Genomic DNA, 27,514 nt, shown 5'->3' on the forward strand with positions numbered 1-27,514 from the left:
ATCATCGGAGCATAGACAGGATTGAGTTTAAAATTTGATGTCTCCTTGTTTAAGAGGGGAAAGAGCTGTGCGAGCTTGCGACAGATTGCCTTAATTTTTTTCTTTTCTCTCCGTCCCTTTCTCAGAGGTATTTGTACTTAAAACTTTATTTCTGGGCAAAGAGACCTCCGAATCCACCGGATTTCTTGGCGGGAACAGAGACGGAGGGCTTCCTGCCGTTGGTCTCCTTTACCTTTTTGAGGATCGGATCGGTTTCGAGAAGCTGGCCTTCCTTCTGCAGTGCCGCAAGAATCCAATCAAACGGCCCCTTCTCTTCCTGGGTAACTCCATCAACTTTCTCTGTCGCCGCTGTCACTGCAAACGGCCTACGGGTTACAACTGCTGCACCAAAACCCATGCCTAACGATGCCATCTCTTCACTTCACCCCCTCTCTTCTCTACTCTACTCTCCCTTGGACTTGTGGCGTTTGAAAGTTCGACGAATATGGTATGTATATGCAGCCAGCAGCCAGTTACGAGGGCATGAGTCATCCAAAGTGTCTCATCCAAATTTCCGTCTCCACCGCTGCTAGTGAACAACGAACAAAGGCTTAGAGATAAATGGAGATATGAAAAAGAAGATGCCTAGACGTCCATGATTGTAACGATGCGGTAATGAATGCCATATTACCAGAGATCCAAAAATAAATCCCCATACGATTAGTGGGTTGAGACCATTCTACTGATAGAAATATTTTGTTTATGGCCCAGAAAGAATAATGAAAATAGCCTGTCACACTCAAGAAGTTAATGTTGTGAACTACAGGGTCGACACATGAACCATAAAGTATCAAATTACAGACACAATGATAGAAACAAACTTAAACTCGAGACATCTGATTCTCATTTTTCAAAGGGCATCTCGAGCTGCGATCCTGCAAGTGATTGCATCAGATAATGACGATATTGCCAATTCCTCGGAAGATATTTTGTAATGCTGAAAAAAAATCAATGCAAGGATCACTACATTTAGAAAATGAAAAGGACAAAGGAAAAAATAAAGAACATTAAGAAAGTTAAATGATATCCATACCTTTAGAATCTGCGCTTTGTTAGCTCTTCTTTCCAACTCTACCAGATCGATCTCTTTCCCATGAATGAGCTTCGACACGTCTTTCATCTTACAAGGAAGAATCACACTCAATATACCATTTGACTTTGTAACTTTAACAACTCAAGCTATTATGAGTGTCAGCAAACTTGAATTGTCTTGTCAAATTATACAGGGAAGAGAGGAGTGGTGACTCCATTTTGATGATTGCAAAGTGAGATGTCATAATTTGAAGGTTAACCGCTTTGAGCACTGAGTATCATAAATTTATGTACTTACAAAGAACATAAATTTTATTTAACATTAAAGAAAATTTAAGTGATAGCTATCGAAGTTTGTTCAACTATTCCAGTTTACTAGTGAAGACTGTCTCAATTAAGTAGGTCAAGCATAAATATGTACAAGCTGATTTCCGCCCCCCCTCCTCTTTTTGGTGACTGTTTCACATTGATTCAAGAAGCATGAGTAGCTCAAGCAGGCTTTCTAATTGCTAAGATTCTTGTTTCCACATCATTTATATTTTAGAGCTTCACAAGAAATGTGATTCAGGAAGAGCGCAACATCAAATATCTATGTAAGACATGCAATTGAGGAATTTGACATAGTATTGAATATTCATTACTAGAGAGTTCTACCTCATCATGAGATGCATCAAAACGAGCTACAAGGACATAGGTTGTGTCATCAGAAATTCCACACCGCTTCAAGGACTCTGTTATCTATCATAATATCCAATTTGGAGTCAATAATATGCAGAAAATTGGATATAAAAAATAGTAACAACTAAAACAAATAGGTACATGTTTAGATCCAGCATAATTATAAACAAGCTCTGAATGAAGAGTACGAGTTGTCAGCGACTCCCTTAATCTGGAAAGAAGCGCCTTATGAGCTGCTGCTAAAATGGGGAAAACATCTGGTATCTGTTATTTATGGTAGAAACATCATCAAAAAATTGTCACATGTACAGTCAAGCAAAATCTTTGCTAGCAGTCTACATCAGTCACTTCAAAGAAGGCATTGAGAAGAAAAGATACATGTGATATTACATCGATGCCTATGCTAGGACAAGCTAGAAAATCATTTTCTGGTTGAACCTGAGAGAAGTAATCTAAAAGTAAGAATTTGCATACTAGTAATGAATTAAGAAGTGCTACTTCCGGTTCCATCCTTCCAGACTGCATAGATTCAAGGAGTTCCCTGTAAAAGAATACATCATTTAATGGTACTAAAAAGTAGCCTAGACCATAAAATTTCTTCCAATAGAGAAGATCAGAAGAATGATTTGCAACATAATTTTTTCACAACCATACAACGAGAGTTGCATATAGGATGTTGGAATAGTTCGCAACCTACTGCTAGGCTTGTGAATACCAGAAAATGTCATATTAATTAAGACCAATTGTCATATCGAAGATTATATCAAAAAGGAAACAGAAAAAAAAATTGGGACCATAAATGCCTAGCTTTAAATATACACTCCTTTGTTTCAGATAAAGACGAAGCATTTTTCTTGTGCATCAATAGTGTTGAAAATATGCAAGTCGCAATTCTACAATTTGAAAGTCCAATCATTTTCAAGAAAGATAGTATATTTGTTATATGACTACCAACTAGGAGTATTGCAATCTGATCAATAATTAATTATACTACCCAACTCTAAGTGCTATAAACAAAATAAGTATATAGATGAGAAAATAAGTGAAGGCCACCAAATAAAGGTAAAAGAGGAATGATAAAAGCAATTTGTAGCAGAGGAAAGAGAAAATAGATTGAGGGCAGATAAGTAGAAGATCGATAAGGAGGAATAAAAAGAGGGCATGCAAACCTGCTGTTTGTAACGTCAGCGAAGAGGGCGAGGGAGAGAGTGTGAGAACCCTTGTAAATGTCTACTTGGAACTCCTTCATGCCTTCTTCTTCTTCTTCTCTTTTTTTATCACCACCACCACCACCACAATCGTCTAGAGAGAAGAGCATCATATGTTAGATTTCAACTTTCATTGAGCCGATTCATAAATAGCCATGATGGTACCATGCCCAACCTAGCCCGACCCAATCCGATAATTATTTTCTTTTTGTTATGACCGTACCATGATGATTTTAGAGGCTCAACGTTCAAAATACTTTTTGTTTTCGAATCACCATAACTTTCTTTCTTGTATCATCTTACTTGCCCTATAGTTTGCTACTAAATATTCTCTTCAAAATGTTTGAAAAAGATAAAATATCACTCTATATCTTATTCACAACTATCAACCATACAGAACATCAAGATTATATATGATGATATTTATGAATATATTACGTGCATGAGAGACTAGATATATACATGTAGTTGCATGGTCCCTAGAGGGGCCTAGTAGCCCAAGTAGTTTTAGCTGCTCATTGGATATCTGAGTGTTTTAAATTGGGGGGTCGAGAATGCTTGAGTTTACTATGAAATTTTAGGATGAGATTAGGGATATATACGAGCCGATTTCGAGTTAGCTGGGCCTCGCTCGGCTTTGCTCGATAGAGATTTTTTATTAGCTCGAGCTTGAAATAAGCTGGATAAGGTGGGCCCAAGTTGGCTTTCATCAAGCTCAAGCTTGACTCAGTAGCTTAATAAAAGGTTTCATGTAGGGGTGAAAAAGGATCGAATATGGATTGGATAGTGCTTAGTTCACATCAAAATTCATATTTTTAATCTGGATACGGATTCAAGGATATTGAGTGGATAGCAAAATTTAAAACTATATCTTAACTAAATGGATACGGATAATTTTCAGATAGATGGTTGGATCTTAAACCGATGTTGATTAAATTTTAATCTAATTATGCTATTTTATTTAGAGATAATTGATACAAAAATATTAAGAGTTTCAAAAAACATAAATTTTTTGTATGTCAAATACATATAAAATTAGAAAAATTAATCTATACAAATAATTTATCACATATCATTAGTAACAATATCAATATTCACTATTTAAATAAGCAAACTAAAGATCATAAATCATTTAAATAATATGCTAGTAAATAAATATCCCGTACCCGAATACGTATTCAGGTTTTTTCTCAAAAATTCTATACTTATCCGAAATGGAAAGAAATTTTTATCCTAATCGGATCCAATAATCCGACTCGTTTTTGTCCCTAGTTTCATGAGCATAGAAAAAAAAAGTTGAACACACCAGACTTTAATCAAGGGTTTCATGGGCTTTACGAAGTGGCCGTGAAGGGAGACCACACGTTGATCACATATTCTACCGAAAGTATGAAAGTTTCAATAGGGATCACATAATTGATGTGAGCATCTAGCCAAATGGAGAAGCAAGTAAGAGAAATCATATTCTTACCTCGTGTAAGACTTATTGTAGAGGCGTAGCAAGAGCAGTAGGGGTGAAAATAGCTTGGCGTGGCCTAGTGGTGTTCGATGGAGGCATGACCAGTGAAGATTTGGAGTGTCATCGGTAGGTGCGTTGGAGAGTAGGAGTGCTGGTAGAGAGTCGGAGTGCAAAGCAGAGTGTGGAATTGCTCCGCGTCGGCGATAAGGGTTTTTAGGGTGGGATTTGGGAGAGACGGGTTCGGGCTTTTATATATATGTATATAATATACTACAGTAATCAAGCCCGATTCTATTCTTTGAGCCACAAAATTGAACAAACCGAGCCGGCTTGTTTAGAGCTCGAGCTGAGCTCAAGTATTTTGACACCCCTAGATGAGATGATGCAGATGTTTGCTGATTGATATACTAAAAATTTGAGGTTTCATGGGCTGAACTATACTATGCTGTGTCTTATTTCAAAGAAGATTGTGGCAGAAAAGGCAGAGACATATAAGCCTATTAGCTTACTCAATTGTGAGGTATTCACTAAGATGTATATGTTAACCAATAGGCTGGATGAAGTGGTGAATAAGCTTGGAGGGCTTTGTATTAAAAAAACGCTAAGCGTTTAAAATTGTAAGATTGACGCTATGTGCCCTCTATATATTAAAAATAGAAGTGCTGCTTAAATTCTAGTTAAATTTAATTTAATACAAACAATGCAAATTTAAGTTTCCTTTGAGGAGCATCAGGAGATGCGAGGTATCTTTGCATTCTCTCTGGAGGCTCAGTTTTTGAAATTGTATATGTTATACAATAGGAAACCCTACTTCATATGGCGTCCAATTTGTCTAACTTCATATCCAGCAAAAAAGTAATATCCCACACAAGCAACATAAGATTTATGACTTATTACTAAAAGGAATAATATCAAAACAAACTAGTATTTTCAGCTAGTACGGAAAGGGCAGTTGTACTTGTCTTAAATCCTTCCCTTTTGAGACACGAGCTTGCCACGAGCGAATTTCAGAGTTGAGAAACAAGTCCATAAATATTAGAGAAGCAAGAAGAAACAATACTCCAAATGAACAACAGAGATTAATGAAAAATAAAGGACATTAAGAATAGACCGGTCCGAAATTCTGAAGCTTGCATGTTTACAACATGACTGATCTTTGGCTGTCGTACATTATCTTTAACAAATGATTATTATGCTAAGTTATCTGTCAGATGTATGAAATCAATCCCAACTCTAGCTACTACTCCAATATGCTCTCCTATAGGCTGGATCAAGGTTAACTGTAATGGCTTTTCTATGGATCAATTCAAATTGGTAGGGGCAAAACTAATAACATTACTATCATTGCAAGTTATAGATGTGACTGTTACAAATTAAACGTTAATTGTTGAAGCAATAGCTATAACTGCATAGCTTACATCGGATGAATTGCACTAACTTGTGGCTCTTGAAACATATTCAATTATGCTTGTCAACATTTTGTGAGATGGAAAGAAGCAATTGTTAACTCTATTATTAATAATATCAAAATTTTAATATATAATTATTAAAATTTAAAAACTAGTCTAGTTTATCCGAAAGCTGATTATGTGTACTAATTGACTTACTAATAATGGTAAGAGTTTAGACTTTAGGTGTGTACTTGGGATGGGCGTTACCCCATCGCTAATATATATATCAGACTGCGATACTAAAATATTACTATATTCGTTCTTATGCTTTTAAATTTGAATAGACTCACTGCTTACCAATCAGCTTACCTAGACTCGAGCTGACCACGAGCACAAATCGGCTCCAGCAGGGAAGAAACCTTGTTCACGCTCATGTCACGTCGAGGTACTGCACAAGAAAAAACTGCAAAATCTTAGCTCGAATTAAAATTATTTTTATTCAAGCTTATTCTATGTTTAGCTCGAAATTAATTTCAATTCAATCTTCATCTGAGCTCGGAGTCTCGGTTCGACTTCTACTAAGCGGTGTCATTGAAACTTTTCAAAACACCAAAACACCGCTCGGGGCACTCACCAAATATCTAACCTAAATCCCAATTCAACGATTCCCTTTTTCCTCTCTCCTGTTGGCGGCGGTGGTCTCTCTCCTCTCGACGGTGGGCTCTTATCTCGGCGGTGCTGGTGTCTCGCTTCTCGATGGTTAGTGTTCTCCCTCCTGCCGTTCTCCTTCTCACCCACCGTCTCCTCTACAAACACACCCCTCCCATTTCTTTCTATCTCCCGCTGCCTTGTACCTTTCTTACTATTGTTCTCTCCCTCTCTCTCTGGCAGACCGACACCTCCTATCTTGTCACGTTCTCTCTTTCTCTCTCCTGCCGGTCTCCACCACCTCCTCCTCTCTCTACCTGTCTCCCTCTCTCTGGCTCTACCATTCTCCACCACTTCCAACCACTGCGCGATGAATCACATAGATAATGTTAATTAATGTGATTATGTGAAAATAGTGTAATTTACTCTGATTTGATTATTTGAATTTAGTGTAATAGTGTGTGAATTGATGTGTATGTGTCATAGTGCGAGTTAGTGTAATTTGATGGTGATAATGTTATTTGTTTACTGCATTTACAGTTTTACACATATATTAGTGTATTACACTAATACAATCTTGCATATGTATATATGGCATCATATATTATATTTTTAACATTAAAATTCTAGACTGCATGCACAAATACGAGCTATGTAGTGGGGTGACTCCCCGCATATTGTGGGCGCTTTTCAAAACATTGCTTTCACTGTTGTTTCATCTTTTCTGAAATGATATATAGAATATAGTTATATTTATTGTAACTTATTTGTGGTAAATTCATCATTTTGCTAGTGGATATATTTTGATATTGTAAATTTGTTGTTTATGCTTTAACAGTTTGAATTATCAGGAATTCCAACCATGTGCTTCTCTAATTGTCTAAATATTTAAGATACATTCTAAACATGCTTGGCCTAATAGTGCTTCTAATATTAGGATGCGTTGGAGCACTTGGCATCTATAGATTTAATTGAACTATGCAATGAGGCCAAAATTGAGCGCTGCCGGGCAACTAGAGATTTGAGTAGCTGTGGACGTTATGTGCAACATGTGCTCACCTCCTGTGGGCATGCCTCTTTATGCGCAGAATGCTGTCAGAGATGTGATGTATGCCCAATTTGTAGAACATCCATACCTACAGCTGGAAGTAGAGTGCGACTTCGTCTCTACTATAAATGTATAGATGCTGGTCTTATATCTAAAAACCAAGATGATATGTTTCAAGAAAAGGACAGCAGGAATCATGTCATGACTGATATTCAACGTCTATATTCTCTGTTTGATGTTGCACTGGAGAATAATCTTGTCTCTCTGATTTGCCACTGTATCCTTTACCATTAAGGGAAATAATGTTGCAGATACTCCGCTTATGTACATTCTTTTTTCTTCTATAAGTTCTTTAGTTTTACCTTGACAAAATGCAAGATGTTACAGATATTTGTATGGATGAGAATGCAGTGTCAAGTGATCCTGTTCTTGCTTTTCTTCTAGATGAAGTAGTCATCAAAGACTGGTGCAAGCGAACGCTTGAGAACCTAATTTTTGGTCTTCATGACTTGTGTATCCTAAAGTGGTTTAGAAAAATTCTTAGCCTGAGGAAAGCATCGTATGTTCTCTCTTTTAACTCTTAATGGAATAAGCCTTGACAACAGTACAGATGGAGTTGGAGTCCAAGAAATGAAATCCAAGTTGGATTTATTTCAAAAGTTTGCCATGCAATTAACTGGCATTTCTAGTGTTCTTGAAATTATGGTTCTGTCATTTAAGGAAACTGTTGCCGCTCAAGTTCATGACTTGCATCAGCTCTTAGAGAGTACAATGAAGGCAAAGCAGGTATAGTTCTGCAGACTAGCGAACTACTATAACATTGCTTGAAAAATATCTTTTTCCTGTTCATTATTTTTTATATTTAGGGACATGCTTCCTTCACTACATATGCACAAGCTGATGAAGAAAAAATATTGCACAACTGGGAATTATATTTTCATCTTTATTGATCAACTTCATTATGACTATTATGATTAGATCCTTCATATACATAACTTTCTCAAGATTAGCTTCTGCTCGTCAATTTTGGTAGTATGTATAGAGGAGTATATGCGAGTGAATCTTCTATTTTATTCTCATACATTAAATGTCCCTTACGATCTTACCTAACTATTTTATGACAATGTTTAAAGTACTTATATTCAGCAATATGTTAGGGCATCTAGCTTCTTCTTCTACTTAACTTTTTTTTATCCCAATTAAATCTGGCCATAGTTGTCCAAAAGCACATGAAGATCTGAATGGAGATCAAAGTCTGACCTAGTGTAAAGTAGATTACTTCAGTGAGAGTCCATTGTCTTGGTAGTTGGGACCAATTCTAGAGTCACATTTGCTTAAGGAAATCAACAAAATGCCAGGGTAAAGAAGAGAGCCACCCAACTGTTGGGGAGATGATAACCCTCCACTTGAAGGTGGGAGAGTGTTTGGATGAAGAGAATAGGAGAGAAATGAAGAGAAGAGAAGAGAAGAATAGAAATAAGCTCTATTTCATCTTGCTTGGAGGTAATGGAGAGGAGAATAAGTTTACTCTTTTTGGTTTAAGGAAAAAAAGATCATAAAAGAACATGTTTACCATCATACCCTTTATCTAATAGATAAACCAGCACAAGTTATAATATCCACTAGATTATTCCTTTAAATAAATAAAGTAACATAAATAAGTTACAATATCCATAAGCTATAATATCTGATATAAACTATAATATCTAATATTTAACTATTCTCTTTTAAATTTGTTAATAAAATCTCAAAAGATTAAGTAAATAGTATAATAGAATAGGGCATATTTGGAATGTTAAAATAGAAATAGTCTGCATTTTCTTTTCTCTCCGCTTTTGCACTATTTGGATGGAAAAATAGGGGAGAAGAGAAGAGGATAGAAGAGAAGAGAAGAGAAGAGAAAGAAGAAAAAAATAACTTTCTCTTGTCTTGTTTGGATCAAGGTTCCAAAACTCCGTATCGGGATCGGCTATCCAGAAAAATGATACTTAGTGGTTATAATAGTATAATAGGCCTTGGATTATGTGCATGGCAAAGAGAGTATGCACACTAGATTTTTTGAGATTATGGTATCGTAATTAATTTGTTTGAACATAATCTAATCTGATCTAATCTAATTAGATATGTCATGACTTATGTTTATAATTTTTAAAATTTGTTAATGGAATCCTAAAATATCAACTAAATAGTATAATAGAATAAGAGCATATTTGGAATATTAAAATATAAAAATAGTTTGTATATTCTTTTCTCTCCTCGTCTCTCCACTTTTGGAGAGAAAAGAAAGTGACTGTAGAGGCTATTTTTTCTCTCCTAAAAATTAAATCTAAACAGGAGAGAAATATTCTCTCCTGACTTTCTGTCTCCTATTCTCTCCATCAAATATAGTGGGAGAGAAAAAAGTGACCGTAAGATTCTTTTTTCCTCTCCCTTTCTCTTCATTTCTTCACATCTCTCCTAAAAATTTCAATCCAAAGAAAATTATTCTCTTCCGACTTTTTTTTACTCTTCTCTATTATTTTTTCCTATTCTATCCATCCAAACAAGGTGTAGAAAAGAAAGAATGAAATAGGAAGAAGGGTAGAAGAAGACAGAAAAATGGTTTCATCTCACTGAGAGTTACAGCTTAGTATACTATATTTCACATCTGACCATTGTATCTTGAGGAATAAACATAGATCAGCCTTTCTGATCACAGACTTAACAAGTAAGAATAATTCAGCCAAATAACAGATCAATAGTGTAGCAAGGGAATCCACATGAGCTGATGAAGCACAATCTCTAGTTTATGTTAACAGGTGTGATGTTTAAATAATCCTTGCACCTTAGAAAGTTGTATATATTCTTATGTTATTCTTGAATGGGAAACATGACCAATAAAGTATCTAAGTGTATTTAACTAGCCTTCAACACTAATGTGCTTGAGGTTAAATCAAATCAGAGTTTTAATTTGAAAATGTGCTAATTCTCCATGAGTTATTAAAAAATGGATAATAAGATGACAGCAATTAAAATCTTTGTATGAGTCATCATCAAAACTTATTTCTTCACAAAATTAAATAGTGGGTGAAATAAAATAGACTGAAATGGGGTATTTTTGGATGAAAACTATCTGCCTGCTTTTACTATTTAAGAAAAAAAGCCCCTTTCCTTGATAAATAACTTGGACTTGGAATTTGCAGCAATGCCTTGCGCCGTCTTGAGGCAGAAACTAATGTAGTGCTACTTTTATTTTTGGAAGTTTTTGCAGAGTTTTAGAATTTGGAAACTTTTAAGAGTTCTGATATTGTCTCATGAAGTCTTCTGCATTTCAATTTGTTTTCCAGCATTTGGAAGTTATGATTTGGTGTATTCGTCATCAGTTTCTGGAGGGTGTTCAGTCACGCTTTCCTAATGTTGCATCATGGAAATTGCATGTACTTGAAAGAAAGTTAGAAGCAGTTAGGCGAGCATGGCCTGACTATTCAAATAATATGAGAGATTCTTTTGGTCCCAATGGCACCATACTTTTCATTGAGCAGGCATTGGCAAATCTTAGAATAGAGCAGAGTTACATCAAGGAAAGAGTAGATGATGTTGATATCTCATCTTTACAAGATGAAAATTCACCATCACTCTTCTTGTCCAAGATAGATGAGGCCAACAGAAATGGATATCCTTTTAAAAGTTTGCGAACCGCTGCTGATGTACTATTTTTACATGGAATATCTGATACGGTGGTTGCTAAACAAGCAATAGTATCCTTCAACATTATTATCTTGAACAGATTTTGTTGCCTGTAGAATCTTTTCCAAGTTTTTCCCTAATTTGCTTGCAGTTATTATACTATCTGTTTGATCGACATTGGAGTAGGCCTGATGTGGAATGGCAATATCTAATCCATGATTTTTCTGCAACCTTTGGAATAACTAGGCATTCAGTACTTGAATCTTTAGTTTTCTTTCTACTGGATGATCATACATTTGAGGCTCTACAGGTAATATTTACTTGCTTTTGTTTTCCTTCTGTTTCTTTGATTTGTGGACATGATGCAATTATGCATGATATTATTCATATGAGCAACATTTATACCAGTAGATATATATTAAGAGCGTTCTAAAACATTAGAGTAAGAACTAATGAACAATTGTAGAAGTATTATGATTTTGTTCTACAGTGTTTTCTCCCGCAGATTCCCTCTTTGCTTGGAATCTTACTATCTATGTATTGTTCATTGCTGGTTTATGTCCTTGTTAGTCTGCCTGCTAGTTTAATTGGTTAGAGATTTTTTAATAAATTTTTTCTTTTTTATTTTGATTACTCCATGTTAAGAAAGAAACCAGACAGTTGACCTAGAAACATTTAAATGAAAAACTCAACGTTGTCAAACCTGATAGAACAAAAACATGACTCATTCATTGAGAATACTCTTCTAACTTTTAAGCACTATGTTCTTGTGGTAGGTGCCTGAACTATGTTGTAGTGATGAAAGAGCAAAGAATATAGTCCTTTTCCCTGAATCCCGATGATTGAAATTCCCATTACTCTTGGGACTTGAGGGGGGATTGATGTTGCTAGTTGCCTTATTTTAACTTTTACTCTCACTCTCTCTCTCACCCTCACACACACATACTCCTCTTTTTCTCACACTTTTTCGACACTTCATCGAGCTCATATGGCTGCTGATATGGTGACTTCACACTCTAGTGAACTTGGGTGAGCATTTTTTCTCTTTTTTTTCGTTTCTTTCTTTCTCCCATTATTTAACTCCCCCTTTCTCTCTCCCTCGCTTATTGTTACAGAACAATTATGAAAAGGGACATATTTCTATTCATCTCATTTCTGTAGTAGTAATTTATAAGCATAAAGATATTCAACTTAGAATTTATCATGGATTTTGGTAAGTTAGTATTTTTTTAGATTTTAGACTTTATATGTGAATAATTTTTATTTTCTTATTTTTTGTCATGTTTTGTCATTTTTATTTTTTTGTATAATTTTTAGAATAGTCTGATACCACATCGACCTATCAAGGCAATTGATACTATCGATTTGTATTGTTTCTTTGGGTGGTTAATTTCAATCTCGATTCTGATATTTAAAGTCTTGGCTTTTAATGCCTCGAAAAATACCATGTGTTAGTTCTCTTAATAGATAGTTATAACACTATCTCTTCGTTCTTTTGCAAAAGTATCTTTTATGTTTGTCTGTGCCATCTTTTTCTACTTTCTAATTGTAACTTCTGGTTCAATAGATGTGTATTTGTCTAAAGGACTGTTACTTATTTTTTTACTTCCAACATCCAAACTTTTTAGATTTTCCCTTTCTCCAAATATGTGGTGTTAGTATCATTTTTATTTGGAAGATATCCATATTGCTATTCTGGATTATTAGAGCCAACATGCACAAAAAATTCAGATGATGTTGACCTAGCCACAAACGCTATTTGAAAGGAATTAATGGCCATATACGACTATCTATAAATGAAATTAGTTAAAAAAATAGATATTATTGATAATTCACATTTCAAATTTAAAAATAGTAACTAATTACTGTTTTACTTCAGTAAAAAGAATAATCAGTAACTAACTACTGATTACTTCCTCTAATTAATTCCAATATTTTGAAAAGCGACCGCTGGTGGTGGGCGGTCATCCCACTGCCTAGTGTCTAGGCGTATGACAAGGTGGTCTAACATTTTTAATATATAAAAAATTAAAAATGATATGTATGATATAATATATATTAATATAAATTTGATTAGTCTACTTCACATTTTTCAAATTAAATTATACTAGTAGATTCACACTATTCAGCATTTATACAACAAATAAGTTTAGGCAGCATCCTATTACGATGGCAAATTCAGTAATTATATGAGGGTGTTTTCTCTAACAGCAAGATAGAAAAGGCCATCAATCACTCATTTCACTCAATATTATCTCTCTCCTTAGCTTAGTTGAAGATATTGATCTAACCAAGAGCTCAAACTTGAGAGAGAGAGAGAGAGTGAGAGAATAGAAAGAGAATAGAGAGACACTTGCCCACCAAACCAACCCCCATGCATCGCTCTCTTTAACCTTGCCCTTGTGTGCTGCTCTTCTTAGCCCAGCCCTCGTGCACCACTCACCATCATGTGACATAAGCTGTCATGCGCCAGTCGCCGTCATGTGCCGGTCATTGTCATGCAATGCTCACTGACATACGCTGCTCAGTGCCCGCCGCTTGTCGTCCACCATTGAGGAAGAGCTTGAGAGAGAAGGGATGGAGAGAGATTACGGATCTAGGGCTCGTTGGAGATCAAATGGAGAATAAAGGTATTCTTTTGTTAACTTAACTAGTTTTGCTCAATCTGTTCTCTCCACCCGACCCGCAAAGCCCGACAAGTCGGCCTGCCAAGGAATAGTAAACGCCTAGTATGGGCGCATACTAGGTTAGTGGGGCGGCCGGTGTGCCGCCCCGCCAAGGTGGCAGCCAAAATTGCTTTTCAAAACCCTGATTGATTTAGTAATTCACATTTTAAAAATTAATAACTAATTAACTATATAGAATTTAGAAGACAGTAATTCAGTAACTAATTACTAATTTAAAAATAATAAAAAATTAAAAATAGTAATAAGTAATCAGTAACTAATTACTTATTACTTCCTGCAGTTTATTACTTTATTCACATTTAAATCGGTAAACAAATTTAACAAATAACAATCCAATCAACAAATTAAGAAACTAATTCAGTAATTCTTCATTGTTAATCAACATATTTTCCTTTAGAAAAACATTTAATAGATTAAAAAATTTAAATATCAACCAATGTTTTGAAAAGCGTTTTTGGCAGCTGTGCTGGTAAGCGAGCCCTAAATTCATAGTTTTTCTCTATCCTTCCTCTCTCAAGCTCTTTCTCTCTCAACGGTGGATGGCAAGCAGCGGGCGACGAGCAGCGTATGTCGGCGAGCATTACATGACGGTGACTGGCACTTTGACGACGTGCGTCTCATGATGGTGAGCGACAAACAAAGGCTGGACTAAGGGGAGCAACACATGAGGGCAGGGCTGAGGAGAGTGACACATAGGGTTGGCCGAACGGTGAGTCTCTCTATTATCTCATTTTCTCTCAAGCTTGGGCCCTTGGTCTGATCTCCAATTTCTTCAACTAGGCCGAGGAGAGAAATGATGTTGAGTGAGAGTGACTGATGGTAGAGTAGGGGCCTAGTTATCTTTCCTATCTTGCTGTTGGAGAAAAGGCTCTCATCTTCTCTAATTACTGAGCTTGTCGATGCTGCCTAAACATATTTGCTGTATAAGTTCTGAATTCTAATAGTATAGTTTAATTTGATTAATGTGAATTAGTCTAATAAAATTTACATATAATATATATAAAATCATATATAATTATTTATAATATTTTATATATTAAATATGCTAGATCGTATTGTCGTTCGCCTTGGTGCTCGCCTTCTGCCTAGGCACTAGGCAGTGAGGTGACTAGGCCACTCGCAGCCGCCTTTTAAAGCATTGCAATCAATAGAAAAATAAATTAGCAAGTCATCTGACTCCGGATAGTCATCGAACTTTGGAGCATCATTGAGGGTGCCTCCCTCTACTAGATAGCGATAGTATTCCATATCATCGCTTTCTTCTTCTTCGTCCTCTTGGGTGAAGACTGCTATTGTTTGCTCCATTTCTTCTTCCTCAGGCTCTAGCTGGACTTCGTAGTTTGAGAAGTGTATAGAAACACGGCCGTCTACCAAGTTCCTGGTTTCTAAGCTCGTAGGCTGGGCTGGAGGGGTGATAGTTGAATTTGTAATAATCCAATCGAGCCCTTGTAGCCCTTGGCTCGTTAAGCGTTGTCCGGGCAACGCCGTGACTCCATGGCTTGCAAGATAATCAGTCACATGACTGATCTGATAAGCGAAAGCCATATTGGGCGTATTGGATAGGCGCCCAATAAGTCCTCTTGTGACGATGAGGTTGGCCTCACCGTTCCTCCAACTTTGATATCCTCGCGTCTCGATGGATATCTGGAAGTGCCTGTAGAAGTCACCGAGGGTCATGATAGTATCTGGAATAATGAATGTAATCTGGCTCCCTCGTGCCAGATCGACTTCCATAGTTGCGAAGATGGACTGGCTGTTCTGTCATCTTGTGTCACGGAACACGATAAGGGCTTGTGTTCCTTTATCACGCCTATGTAGGATCTGGAGACACACCTACGCCAATCCTATATGAATGAATCTGAGATTACTCCTCAGCTCATTATAACTTTCTTGCTGGATAAAGGGACGGTCTACTTGTTGGCCGTCAAGGCATGAGATTGCTTCTTCAGAAAGATGCTGATAGACACGGTGCTGATTCGTGTTGCTTCTTGAACTGTATAGTATCTCTGCAGGTACCATATTCGCACGTTCTCGGAGGGAACGTTGCAGCTGTTGCTCGGGTTGTAAATGTTCAAGAATTTCTTGATGGGGTTGGCGTTGGAAGATATGATTGACGCACCTCTGCATATTGTGCCGCATACGTTGACCAGCTCGATAGTCACGTATTTGGTCTTGAAATTCTGTTCTTCCCGATGTTGACGCGAGTGTTTGCGTCTGGGTTGCTGCTGGCCTAAGATCCGCTTGGTTTGAGCTTCTTGAGTTCATCGTTGAAGATATCAATAGGATCTTTGAAGACTTTGAATTTTCCTCGGGGTTCAGCAGTCTTGCCAATAGAGAGACCTTTGAATTTCTTCGTAAGATTGTCTATTAGGGAATTTCCAACTCTTGTTCTTGGCTCTTGGATAAATCCTTGAGAGCAGTGAGCTCTGAAAGGATAGTGCTTTACTGAGCTAGAACCTGGGTAAGGAGTTGGGTAATAGTATTTCCTTGTTTAGCTAGGCTAACAAGGGATGATCCAGTGGTAAGGAGTGTAGATGGTGCAATATAAGATAAAGATGGTGGATCTATGGGGTTTGTTGCCTCTATTGCCTTCTTAACAAAGGGGTCTGAGGATAAAACAACGGGAATATTATTGCTAGTAGGGTTTTGGCTACTCATAAAGAGATCAAAAACAAACTAGGATATGTAAAACTTTCCTCTCTGGATATTCGCCTCTGTTTGGTACTTAGGTTCTGTGGCCTCTTGCCTATAACCTTCTTCCCACTGGACGAGTTTCTCCTCGGATTTATCGGTTAAACATAAACTAGCATGAATCAATCTAGATAAAGTAAGAACAAAGCTCTGATACCATAAGGAAATGCGGAATTTGGATGAGGATAATAAATGGGTGTAGGGATTGCGGTGAATCCAACTACAGGACTTGTATATAGGTGAGTAAGGTAAGGAAAACGATAATGAAAGAAGAACAATGAAGGAGGCAAACCTTTAGCTCGTTTAACGCCCTAAACCCTCGAACCCTGAACCCCGAACCCCGAACCCCGAACCCCGAACCCCGAACCCCGAACCCCGAACCCCAAACCCCAAACCCCAAACCCCAAACCCTAAACCCTAAACCCCAAACCTTAACATCCCAAACCCCAAACCCCAAACACCAAACCACTAAACCGTAAACCCTAACCCCAAACCCTAAACCCAAACCCCAAATCGCAAACTCTAAACCCTAAACGAATCTGCGAACAATCTAACCAACGGATCCTCCTGAATTTTGGATATGTTGTTCCTTTTGGAGAGAGTTTTCCAACGGATCCAAGATCACAAAATTCGGACAGTTAGATCTTAAGATATCAACCAAACAGTGACCGAATGTCAATTAGATCCTAGCTTGATAGCCCACTAATGGCTAGATTGATGCTAAATTTAGTTATAAGTGTGAAGGGGAAAAAGTTATTGTAGAAGAGGGAGGTTTAAAACTGGAAGAGGCCGACCAAAGACTTGGACGGTGGAAGAAGAGTGGTGGGAGAAGACGCTAATGGCTAGAAACAAGTAGAGGAAGAGATAAAGACCAAAGCCAATTCCAATATCTTCATTATCATTAACTCCAATTAGGATTTCCTCCACATATTTATAGAGGTTCACCTTAAGAACTCCTCAACTAAGTTAAACAACACTAAACAAATCCTAACAAAACTAATAACTAAGTCAAAACCCTAACAAACCAACTAAACCAGTCTTCTTTATTTTCTCAGATTAACCATTCGTTTCGTCGCTTATCTTTTCGGATTAAGCTTTCGTTTTGTCAAAAATAGATTTCGAATCTAGAGAAGTCATATATATCAAAGGTTGGCGACTTTATCCAACTGGTTTGATATTATTTGGATATGTGTAGAATATTATACGAATATTTTCTCGAAACTGCTCAAGGCTAAATTTAGCTAATTAAATAAAATCTTAACCTGCTAAGATTCTAACTAAACTAAATAGCCAAATAAGATAATTAGACTCAATCCATTGAGCCCAATCTCCCCTTAATGTGATCCGATCTAACCCGGTTCACATCAATATACTAAAGGAAAGGACAAATACCACCAAATTGTCTATTTATTCGTGGGTAGCTAAAGATGCTACGTGAAATGATGAAAGCAAACGAAAACAATGCTCGAACTATAATAAAAATCCAAAAGATTATTTAGATTCAAAATCTAACAAAAGAAGTTGAGCATCCAGATGAATGAATAATATCCTAAAATTGTCTCGGCGTTGAGGCAATTCCACAAAAATAGCAGGCATAAGAAAATGAATATTTTATATTGAGACCTAGTTTTATCCAGGTAAAGACCTCTTAACCTGTAGAAGCCACAAAGACACCTTCATACTGAGCAGTCGCGCTGCAAGAAAGACCTGCTCAAACCAAATCCTCAGTCCCCACAGTAAGGACCTTTTCTTCAGCATCTTTTTGGCCTCGAGTACTGCTTCAGATGAGACTCTTCCAATGATTAAAAAGGATTCAAGAGAATACCCTCCCACCTATCAAAAAATAACATGCAAATCAAGAAAAAGTTAGCTTTCTATAAGTTTTTGTCTCTTCAGCCAACCAGCAATCTTGGAGAAGACTGGAACGGCATGCTATGCATAGTATGATATACGTCACTCCGCTGTTAGAGGGGAATTCTTTCTTCAGGTGAGAAAGGGTTTAGCTATCATAAATAATCAGTTGACCAAAGATAAACAATTACTGCTCAAGCCTACATGATGGTCAAATGTAAAACATCCCTGTGAAGGGAGCCTTCAGCTGCTCAGAATAGTATATATCCAGCTAAGGAGTTAGAGATGTTTGGGTACATCATGAAAGAAAATAAAGAATCAAAGAAATTGGAGGGACTCGGTGGGAATGGTAGGCACATAGAGAATTCCTAAGACAATAGATTTGGGTGTTAAATGATGCATGTGAAGTTCATATAGCTCACCAAAGCATGATTGACAGCTCGTAAACAATCATTTGTTTTTAGCATCAACAGAATCACACGTGGAAGTCTCCTAAGCAACTCTGAGATCTGAGGTAAATATTGGGAAGCATACATCTGCACAAAGGAAAATTTCAGTTGAATTATCATTCTCATGATCGTCTTACAAGAGAAATATAATAATACGAGCCCCCAACTGTTGAGAGAGATCAAATAAAGAAACCATCAGAAACTTTGATAAAATGTTTCTATCTTCTAATAGCATGCAACTGGACAAGTTGCAAAATACTTGTAATTTGTTTGCCAGTCCTTCAAGAGATGGGAGTATTTGTCAGAAAGCTAGTAAGAAAAAAGCAATGTAGCTACCACAAAGTAGTTCGGATGCCTCTGTAGTTTTACCAATATATGCATGATGACACTATTACCTGAAGTTCTGACCGGTCCCCTTCATTCCCTTCTAAAACCAAATGATCCACAGATGGGTCAATCACCCTTTTCCATGGCCTCATTGTCAGTATGCCAGCAAACAGTGCATAAAGATCCTCTCCAGCACCCAATTTTACACTGTTATCCTTTATTGCATTAACATCTGCAAAAACAAGCCCCTGCATTCAAAGAATGATTTTAACAAGAATAGACACAATAAAGGGCTAAACATTAATAAGCAAGCTTCCTAGCAGAGTGTACCTTCCAAAGGGCAGCATAGCTTGTTCTTGTAGCAAAATCAAGTTCTTTGTAGAGACCATGATCAAGCAGTATCAATTGTGGCCTTTTCCTTCCTGCATTGAATAGAATGTCTCCTTAGAATGATGCTCTATGAAATTGTTTCCGCATAATGGCGCAAGTAGATTAAATTATCACTATCTAATATAAACCTTATGCCCTAGGCCATCTCTTTTGTTAGAAAGAGGGGATCTTTATGCTTCATTCTTCTGAAGGTGGGAGAAAAGATCTTCTGCTTTTTTACATCCTATTTATAGTTTCTGTATAATTGTTGTTCTAGTTACTTATTCATTTATGAAGGTTGAGGAACACCTTTTGGGGTCATTAGAATGATTTTCTATAGTCAGAGGAAGATGGAGGAGATCATTGTGGTGATGATAGAGAGCTCCAACCATTTACACTTGCTATTAATTTTTCACCATGCAAACGACTAGTTCTACCTGTTCAAAGGTAGATCACAGGGCTACAAAGCATAAGTCAAGGTTAAGAAGGCTCTAGGTCCTTTATGCCCAGGAAAGTTTGAGAGCAATTTCCAAGTAAATCGTCCACAAACTGCTATTTTATCAAACTTCTGAAAATATGAAAATTTATCTCTTTTCAGAAATTTAAAGAAAAAAAGGCTCAAGAAGTGAAATCTTTTGAAGAAGTCTAAGAAAGAATTAATTCAATTTGGACTCATCAACAAGCTATATTGACTTTCAACATTGTAGAGAAGAAGAAATTTCTCACCAAGAATATTCCATTTGTTTGACGGAAGAGGTCGAACCATCATGTTGGCAGCATGCGGGTCACAATGAACAAAACCATGCTTGAAGGTCATTTCTGCAAAAGCCTCACTGACCTACACATTTTTTGGGTGAAAATGTAGCAACTTTGAATGATGTCATCTGCTAAAAATATGTTATAAGTATACAAGAACTCACTAATCTTGAAACATCAGTAGGTTGCATTCCTAGGTTTTTTATGCCACTGACATCAGTTATTTCCACAGCTTCCATAAATTCCATAATCAAAAGTCTACTGGTGCTAAGATTCCAATAGACCTTGGGCGCATATATGCTGTCTGCGATATGAGGAGATAATCTCTTAAAATTGTCCAAACATTTTTCGCTGTTGCTAGCCTCATACAAGAAATTTAGTTCCTGAGCCATGACAATAACTGATCATCAAATATGTCCTTAGTGTTCCATAACATAGTGTGCTGCATAATAGACAAATATTAGACAAGAAATGGATACTACGTAAAAAATTATTAATTATAGATAAACAATGAGTATAAATATAATATGCTCTTCTATTGGATACTAAGAACTGCAGATAAACAATGAGTATAAATATAATATGCTTTTCTATTGGATACTAAGAACTGCAGAGGTCAATCTAATATTAACTATCTAGTTCCCTGAGGCCTACTTAATTCCTCGGTGACCAGTAGGAACTGCTTAATTCTTTAGTCAACCACCATCGATCAGCTACCCCACAAGACCAAATGGTTGGGGCTGCTTAAATTGCCCTCTTTAGTTCATATTCAAAAAGGAGACTTTCAACTCAAATCACTCGATGTAACTCAGATAACACAAACTCCTCAAATGATCCAGTCTTAATTAAGAGTGAGAATAAAATGCTATGTAATCGCAAGAAACAAATTCAAAAGAAAGAAAGGAATGTTGCAGAAATGGTCGAAAAACACCTCACCTTTGGTGCACTTTCACGAATTTCATCAACCAACCACCTATATATAAAAAATCAATTATCAATTACTCAAATAAAGTGTATAAAAGCACTTATTTCATTAATGTGTAAGTAGGTACTTGTGTAATTTAGTACTTTCACATCAATATATGCTATGTAAGAATGCACGCAATAGAATCACCTAATCTTGGATATATTGGTTTTAGAAAGAAATTTTGATGTATCTAAAATATCTTATTCAGTTTAAAGTTGTTTGACAAAAGAATGAAATATAATGTATTTCAGGAGATGTTCAGTTATTCATGTTTAAGCACGTAAGATTATAAGTATAAGCTAGTCACTGAATACAGCTAGTCCATCCAACCCTCATGCTTCATTTTCCAGGCAAAGTTAGTGCCAGCATAACCCCATCATAGCTTGGTCTCATCTTTAATTTGGTTGCAAGAAACCTCTCTCATGTTTAGAAAAAAATTCAAGCGTTTCCAATCATTTAATCAGCTGCCTGAAGTGTCAACATATACATCCTAACAAATTATGCTGCCCTCGTTTATATGGCCGTCAGTACTAACTCAAAGAGGCTAGTGAAACATGTTTCATCAAATAAGAAATAAATGCTCAAATTTAAAGAAAAAAAATCCAATTTGTCATATAAATTGTGTTATACAATAATAAAACTTGATAGTGCATGTCATGAGAAGGAGCATAGACTACAGACAATGACACAAAGTGCACCAAGTAATCTCGCATGGTGTAACAAAAGATTATCTGTTATAGATCATGTTAACAAAAATTGTTTTAGGAAAGCATAACTTCCAGCCAGATGTTGGAATCCAGTGATATAGACTCACTGGAAAGATTACTAGATATCAATAATAATCATATTTCGCAGTAGACGTTCAAACCACCTGCTAAATATGGCAAGGAATCTAAAACACTATCCATGCTTTATCGAATTACTATTTCAAATTAGATCAAGAGTCTAACTTTAAAGTTTGTTAGCATTCTTACCAGAACTGCTTAAATAGGCGAACAAGAATATGAAAGATGTATTTGTTAATTGACACAAATAAGATAATAATAATTTTGAAACTACAAAATCATCAGCTCTTATTCATTTCCAGTCATCTTATATAACATTCTTTTTTATTCAAAGTCCAGTAAGGACTAGCCATTTCGTTGTACTTAGGCAACATGTAAAATTTCACTGCATGAAATCTCCAAACATGAACAAATTAGTCAGTAGGTATGACCAGAATGATCAGATTAATCTTAACATGTGCACATATTCCTATACATGAATATAATATTCACACCATACATAAATCTCCTAAAACAATATACTTGTGAGAACCAAAACCACTAAAAGCAGCACCTGTAGTCAAATGCAGGAAAACACCAGTGCAAGAAATTCACTATGAATTCCACAGTCGCAAGATCTGCAACAGCGGTATCTGTCAGGTGAGTGTGTTGAACCTGGACATCAATAAAATTAAAGCCTCCTGATAGCTGAGAAACACTATTTGGATATCACAGTTGATGTTCACAATTACAAAGGAAAGAAACAGGTCAAAGTTCATATTTTAACTGAAATTTTTAATAGAAGTTGCAGTTGCAATACAGTTTACAACCTTCACAGCGACCTTTTGGCCATCATGGGTTCTAGCATAATGAACTTGTGCAAGAGAAGCACTTGCCAGTGGGACTGGATCGAATTCCGCAAAAATCTGAACATTCAATACCACAAGCACATCAATGAAACAGCAAACCGGTAAGGCATACACTAGATATATGTGTATGTGCGTGCAGACACACATTGACACTCATAAGAGTGCTGCAAACAACAGAAACAGAATATCACTTTAGCAATATCTAATGGCTTGAGTAAGTAAACAACAAAGATACAGCCTTTCTCAATTATAAAAATATTTAAGATGAATATAACAAGGAACAGGAAGAAACAAACACTTTCTGGTGGTCCTCCAAGCTCTTTCATAAATACTCTACGCACTTGATCATAAGAGGAAACTGGACACCTTTTCAGCATTGAGGTCCTCATCGTTTGTAAATATTCTTCTGGAACTACATATTCCTACAACCAAAATCTACCAAATTAGCCACATAGAAGGAGTTAATGTCCAAGAGTGAAAAGGAAATCAAAGAACCGATGCCACACATGCAGAGAACTTATTTAAAGAGAAACTCTCATGGTTTGCTGCTATTCCTGAAGAACTGTAAAAGCACCACAAGAAGTGGAAAAAAAGATTGCCAACTGATGGAAGAGATATCACTCTAGGAGCTTACGGGTAGCAATGTACTCCCTACATTCTCAAAAAGGTCTTGATCCATTTCAAACTTTCCAGGAAAGCTTTCTATCTGGATAATTTACTGAAGTAAGCAAAAGGAGTTGTTCTATAATCACTGTCAAACCGTACAAAAGTATGGTTTTCATGAGAAAGAGAAATTTTCAGTACTTCAAGAGTAAATGAGTATCCATTGAGATATGGAAAAAACTTCCATTGTAAACGTAGTAAAATAGTAAGAAAAGAAAATTAAGCAATTCAGTTACACTCCCTTCAAAACTTATAGGGTCGTTTGGTTGCCAATGTTAACTCCCGCTTTTTGGGCAAATCCCTGTTTTTTCTCAAAAAAAAAAAAATGCTGCCAAACGAGAATTATCTTACTGAGATTAAAAAAAAATGTGATGAACCCCATTTATTGTGTTATTTTTATTGCAGCTTATCCAACATAATTATTGTGTCATATCCTTATCTTCCCAACCAGCACCAAACAAAAAAATTAAGATAACACCATCCTTTACTCCATAATAAGTCTCTATTTTATCCATAGCCTTGTTTTTCTAGCTAAAGTAGTTTTGGATGGAACTATGAAAGCAAGTACCATGAGTTAGTGCAGAAACACAAAGTTGAAAACTGGAAATCTAATTAAAGGAAATTTCACTATACAATTAGGTGTCCAACTTTTACTTCACACTTTTATCACCAAATGAAAATTCTTCATCAAAGAAACATCACCAACGATATGATATTGATCTGATTCTAAAATCACAAACTACAACAGTAAAACTTCATAATTTTATGACCTATAAGACAACATTATGAATCCTATTTACTAGACACTGCATGGAGAGATTGTATACTCATATACAAAGATGTAAGTAGCATGCACAGAAACATACCAACTGACCAATATGTTGACCAAGTTTGATATATATCCCTCCATTTCGAAAACAAAGTTCTTGGAGTCTATGAGCACAGCGGTTGTGGACTTCATGTCTGGCTTTCAACCATTCAATACTTCCTTCCTTGAGTCCATGTAAAGAAAATTGGTAATCTGAAAGGAACGGAACAAGTGAATTCATATTAACAAATTGAAATACAACTGGATGATGAAATATCCACTCATAAGCTAAGGCGAATAGCCGAGTACATGCCTTCTTCTCCTAATTGTTTGTTTTGAGAAAGAGGGCATAACTATCCAGTTTCATTGTGAAACTCATTTACATAATACAATTGGACGATGAAATATTCATACTCACAAGCAAGGAATACTATGCTGACAATTGGCCGGACAAGTGCACCACTGGCCACAGTCACGGACAGACGTGCCACTTTGAAATATGTTTCTTAACATAGTTTAGATTCTAAAATAGCTATTAACACCTACATTAGGGTCTTTCACCTTACAACATATTGTAAAATATATATTTTGTTAAAAATATAGCAATAGTCAAATAGAAACAGGATTCAAGACATGCATTAATTGGCACTAGTTAATTCAATTTTTAGGGGCCAAAATTGAAGAACTAAATGATAGGTCTACTAGGTTAACACCATCAATGGAATCCAACTTTAGGTTTCTCTCAGTTATGGTTCACTAAAAAAACAATAATCTTGTTTCAGCTGGTTTCAGCATTTCTAATCAAAGTTTTGATCACTTTTGGTTTCGGTAATTTTTTTATTGAAAAAATGACAAAGAAATAGTATGAAAATGTGACATAGAACTGAAGTACTAGAGAAGTAGGGATTATATACAGATATATATACTAGGAAAGAGTAAAAAGAAATTACGTGTTAATATTCTTAGAAAGTTGTTGACTATGTCTACAGTTTGGGGTACACAAAGCATGCAGGAATATTGGCCATTGGGCATTGTCTATATTAGTGTACAACTTGGGTTACATGAAGCATATAAGAGTGCTATGTCATCATCTCTACTGGTATACAATTTGGGATACACGAAGCATTATTTTCAACATTAGATGAACAATACGTGGCAGCAAGAAACTTTGCTTCAACTACTTACAACATCAATCTGATTTTTATCGAATAGTTAGGCTTCACTCAACTTAACCAATGCCCTTGCAACGAGTGATATGCTATTGCTTTCCTAGCATGTTGGCACCCAAGTAGCACAAAATGTACGGGTTGACAACCATTCTTGCTCACAAGCAATAGTGAATACTTGCCTTCGTCTCCAGATTGTTTTGTTTTTAGAAAAAATGCATAACAATCTTTGTTTCATTACGAGACATAGAAATACTCACAAAATGACAACTACATCACTCTTACAATTCATTTCTTTATCAAAATATCATTCCCTGTATTCATCAGTCTTGACACACAATTAAAAAAAGACTACTACAAATGGACCAAAGAAACCAAGAATGCTAATCCAACTATTTCTTAGTGCTCCTCCATTGTAACTGCATCCTATACCCTTTGTTTTTGAATAAGCATCTTTACCTCTTCCTCATATTCTCTCCTTGAATCCGCTACCAACATAGAAATGTATAATGAGTAATAAAAGTTAAAAGCTTTCCAATCTTTGCCTTTGCAGTTTTAACAAAAAATTATTTTATTCTTTCCAGACATAGAACCCAAACAAAACTTGCCATACAAAGTTTCCACTTCATTTTACGATTTTATCACCTTTGATCTTAATATCTTCACCATTCCCCAGATTTCCATTATCTTCCTTGGAGCTTTTCTATAACTAAAACTCTATTTCATTTTGTCCTGAATAGATTTTGCCATCTCACAATTGTGAAATAAATGGTTCTCTGATTCATCTTTGCCACAGAACATACTACTACTATTCCCCCACCTAATTCCTTCTTGTAAATTATCTTTTGTCAAAAATCTATTCTTGCAAAGTAACCAAATGAAGACACTGAGTCTAATTGCCCCTTTACTTCTAGCCTCACAAATCTTATGTACTGAAGGAAAATAAACCAAAAAGGTTTTTTGTTTTCACCAATGTTGTGGTCATTCCCAAATCCCACTCCAGGTATCTTTCAAAGCCAATTCCAGTCCCTCACTCAATGACAAATCCTTGGTCAAAGAAACTACAATCTCCCAGCAACCTCTCCTCATTTCTTTGAATTTAATTGAGACTTTTAACACGCCAGTAGGATTCAAAGGCAAAATCTCACTGCCAAAGCACATCTTGTGCAGATTTGAGGGCAACTGATAACCTTCTTCACCATACTGATAACATCCTCTAAACCTTCTTCCTCGAGATCTAGGGCAAGATTTATCTGAAAACCCAATCCCTTCTATCTTGCTCATACCACCAGCCCCCAATTAAGAATGTTTGCATGATTTGTTATCTTAACTCCTCGCTTCCTTGCTGAATCCATCTTCTACTTTGTTTCTCCATCTTCTAGCTTTAGGTATGGAATTACTAGGGTAAGGATTGCCTTACCTCTTATCTTGTTCTAAGGAAAGATGTAGATACCAAAAAGTGAAAGGAAAATGGGAGAGAGGAAGAGACGGACCAAAGGCGATGGTGGCGGCAGTGACGGAGTCGCGGACGAGGCGAAGGGGAACGATGGTGCAGATCTTGACGGCAGTGGATGGATCATCGAACGTCGCGACGGCGGCTGCTCCTCCTCCGACACCGAGGAGTGCGGCCCCCGCCGCCAGCTTCGCGAAGGAACGCCACATTACTAGCAGGCGTTCCTCGTCGAGCAGTAGACGTGGTCGGCTGAGATGAAAGGCATATATGGCCGAACTGGAACTGGAAGACAACTAGACAAGCGCTTTTGTTTCCAATCGTCGACGGATCATGGATCGTGTTTACAGGTTCAGGTTATAAACCAGCTTCATATTTATCAAAAAAAAAAAAACCAGCTTCATATTAGATCTAATATATGATATTTATATGATTGAGTTCGAGTTTGAATTTATTCGGCTCTGAAGAATAGCTCCAACCTGAGTTAGAACTGCTGCTACTCAAGTCGGAGAGAGAGAGAGAGAGAGA

The 27,514-nt window shown here is 36.5% G+C and overlaps 3 protein-coding genes across 12 annotated transcripts; 1 reads left to right on the top strand and 2 right to left on the bottom strand.

The window, feature by feature from the left end:
* Positions 1-6,565, bottom strand: LOC140776646 (uncharacterized). 2 transcript variants are annotated; one of them, XM_073120420.1, is made up of 8 exons: positions 6,442-6,565; positions 6,177-6,255; positions 2,919-3,051; positions 2,224-2,290; positions 1,891-2,013; positions 1,726-1,809; positions 1,073-1,159; positions 1-976 (listed from the first exon to the last, which is right to left on the bottom strand). In XM_073120420.1, the coding sequence occupies exons 3-8, from the start codon at positions 2,996-2,998 to the stop codon at positions 890-892; spliced, it is 528 nt and encodes a 175-aa protein (XP_072976521.1). In that variant the 5' UTR covers positions 2,999-3,051; positions 6,177-6,255; positions 6,442-6,565; the 3' UTR covers positions 1-889. The 2 variants fall into 2 exon arrangements, with proteins under 2 accessions (XP_072976521.1, XP_072976519.1); XM_073120418.1 differs by lacking the exons at positions 6,177-6,255; positions 6,442-6,565 and adding an exon at positions 4,429-4,679 and having other exon boundaries at positions 2-976.
* Positions 6,426-20,230, top strand: LOC140776644 (E3 ubiquitin-protein ligase HOS1-like). 8 transcript variants are annotated; one of them, XM_073120415.1, is made up of 7 exons: positions 6,426-6,566; positions 7,393-7,780; positions 7,882-8,016; positions 8,114-8,289; positions 10,830-11,240; positions 11,321-11,479; positions 20,142-20,230. In XM_073120415.1, the coding sequence occupies exons 1-7, from the start codon at positions 6,564-6,566 to the stop codon at positions 20,190-20,192; spliced, it is 1,323 nt and encodes a 440-aa protein (XP_072976516.1). In that variant the 5' UTR covers positions 6,426-6,563; the 3' UTR covers positions 20,193-20,230. The 8 variants fall into 8 exon arrangements, with proteins under 8 accessions (XP_072976516.1, XP_072976517.1, XP_072976513.1 ...); XM_073120416.1 differs by lacking the exon at positions 20,142-20,230 and adding an exon at positions 19,841-19,888; XM_073120412.1 differs by lacking the exon at positions 20,142-20,230 and adding an exon at positions 15,869-16,107.
* On the bottom strand, positions 16,989-27,490 carry LOC140776642 (putative ABC1 protein At2g40090). 2 transcript variants are annotated; one of them, XM_073120408.1, is made up of 12 exons: positions 27,030-27,490; positions 24,429-24,583; positions 23,196-23,321; positions 22,861-22,956; positions 22,605-22,705; positions 21,236-21,272; positions 20,464-20,682; positions 20,270-20,381; positions 19,505-19,596; positions 19,243-19,422; positions 18,821-18,934; positions 16,989-18,380 (listed from the first exon to the last, which is right to left on the bottom strand). In XM_073120408.1, the coding sequence occupies exons 1-12, from the start codon at positions 27,196-27,198 to the stop codon at positions 18,177-18,179; spliced, it is 1,605 nt and encodes a 534-aa protein (XP_072976509.1). In that variant the 5' UTR covers positions 27,199-27,490; the 3' UTR covers positions 16,989-18,176. The 2 variants fall into 2 exon arrangements, with proteins under 2 accessions (XP_072976509.1, XP_072976510.1); XM_073120409.1 differs by having other exon boundaries at positions 24,437-24,583; positions 27,030-27,170.
* Between the last annotated feature and the right edge of the window lie 24 nt (positions 27,491-27,514).

Source organism: Typha angustifolia, chromosome 14, assembly GCF_048772165.1.
Source record: "Typha angustifolia cultivar Huaian chromosome 14, ASM4877216v1, whole genome shotgun sequence".
NCBI lineage: Eukaryota > Viridiplantae > Streptophyta > Magnoliopsida > Poales > Typhaceae > Typha > Typha angustifolia.

What these genes read in the sequence shown, in the direction of transcription:
- LOC140776646 (XM_073120420.1), bottom strand. Translation starts at nt 2,998, where the DNA reads ATGAAGGAGTTCCAAGTAGACATTTACAAGGGTTCTCACACTCTCTCC. An exon ending in ATTATGCTGGATCTAAACAT is followed by an intron (nt 1,810 to 1,890) that starts GTACCTATTTGT and finishes ATATTATGATAG; the next exon opens with ATAACAGAGTCCTTGAAGCG. An exon ending in ACAAAGCGCAGATTCTAAAG is followed by an intron (nt 977 to 1,072) that starts GTATGGATATCA and finishes ATTTTTTTTCAG; the next exon opens with CATTACAAAATATCTTCCGA.
- LOC140776644 (XM_073120410.1), top strand. An exon ending in TGTCTCTCTGATTTGCCACT is followed by an intron (nt 7,781 to 7,881) that starts GTATCCTTTACC and finishes ACAAAATGCAAG; the next exon opens with ATGTTACAGATATTTGTATG. An exon ending in TTTTGGTCTTCATGACTTGT is followed by an intron (nt 8,017 to 8,113) that starts GTATCCTAAAGT and finishes ACAACAGTACAG; the next exon opens with ATGGAGTTGGAGTCCAAGAA.
- LOC140776642 (XM_073120408.1), bottom strand. Translation starts at nt 27,198, where the DNA reads ATGTGGCGTTCCTTCGCGAAGCTGGCGGCGGGGGCCGCACTCCTCGGT. An exon ending in GCCAAAAGGTCGCTGTGAAG is followed by an intron (nt 22,706 to 22,860) that starts GTTGTAAACTGT and finishes ATTGATGTCCAG; the next exon opens with GTTCAACACACTCACCTGAC. An exon ending in AAACAAATGGAATATTCTTG is followed by an intron (nt 19,597 to 20,269) that starts GTGAGAAATTTC and finishes TATTCAATGCAG; the next exon opens with GAAGGAAAAGGCCACAATTG.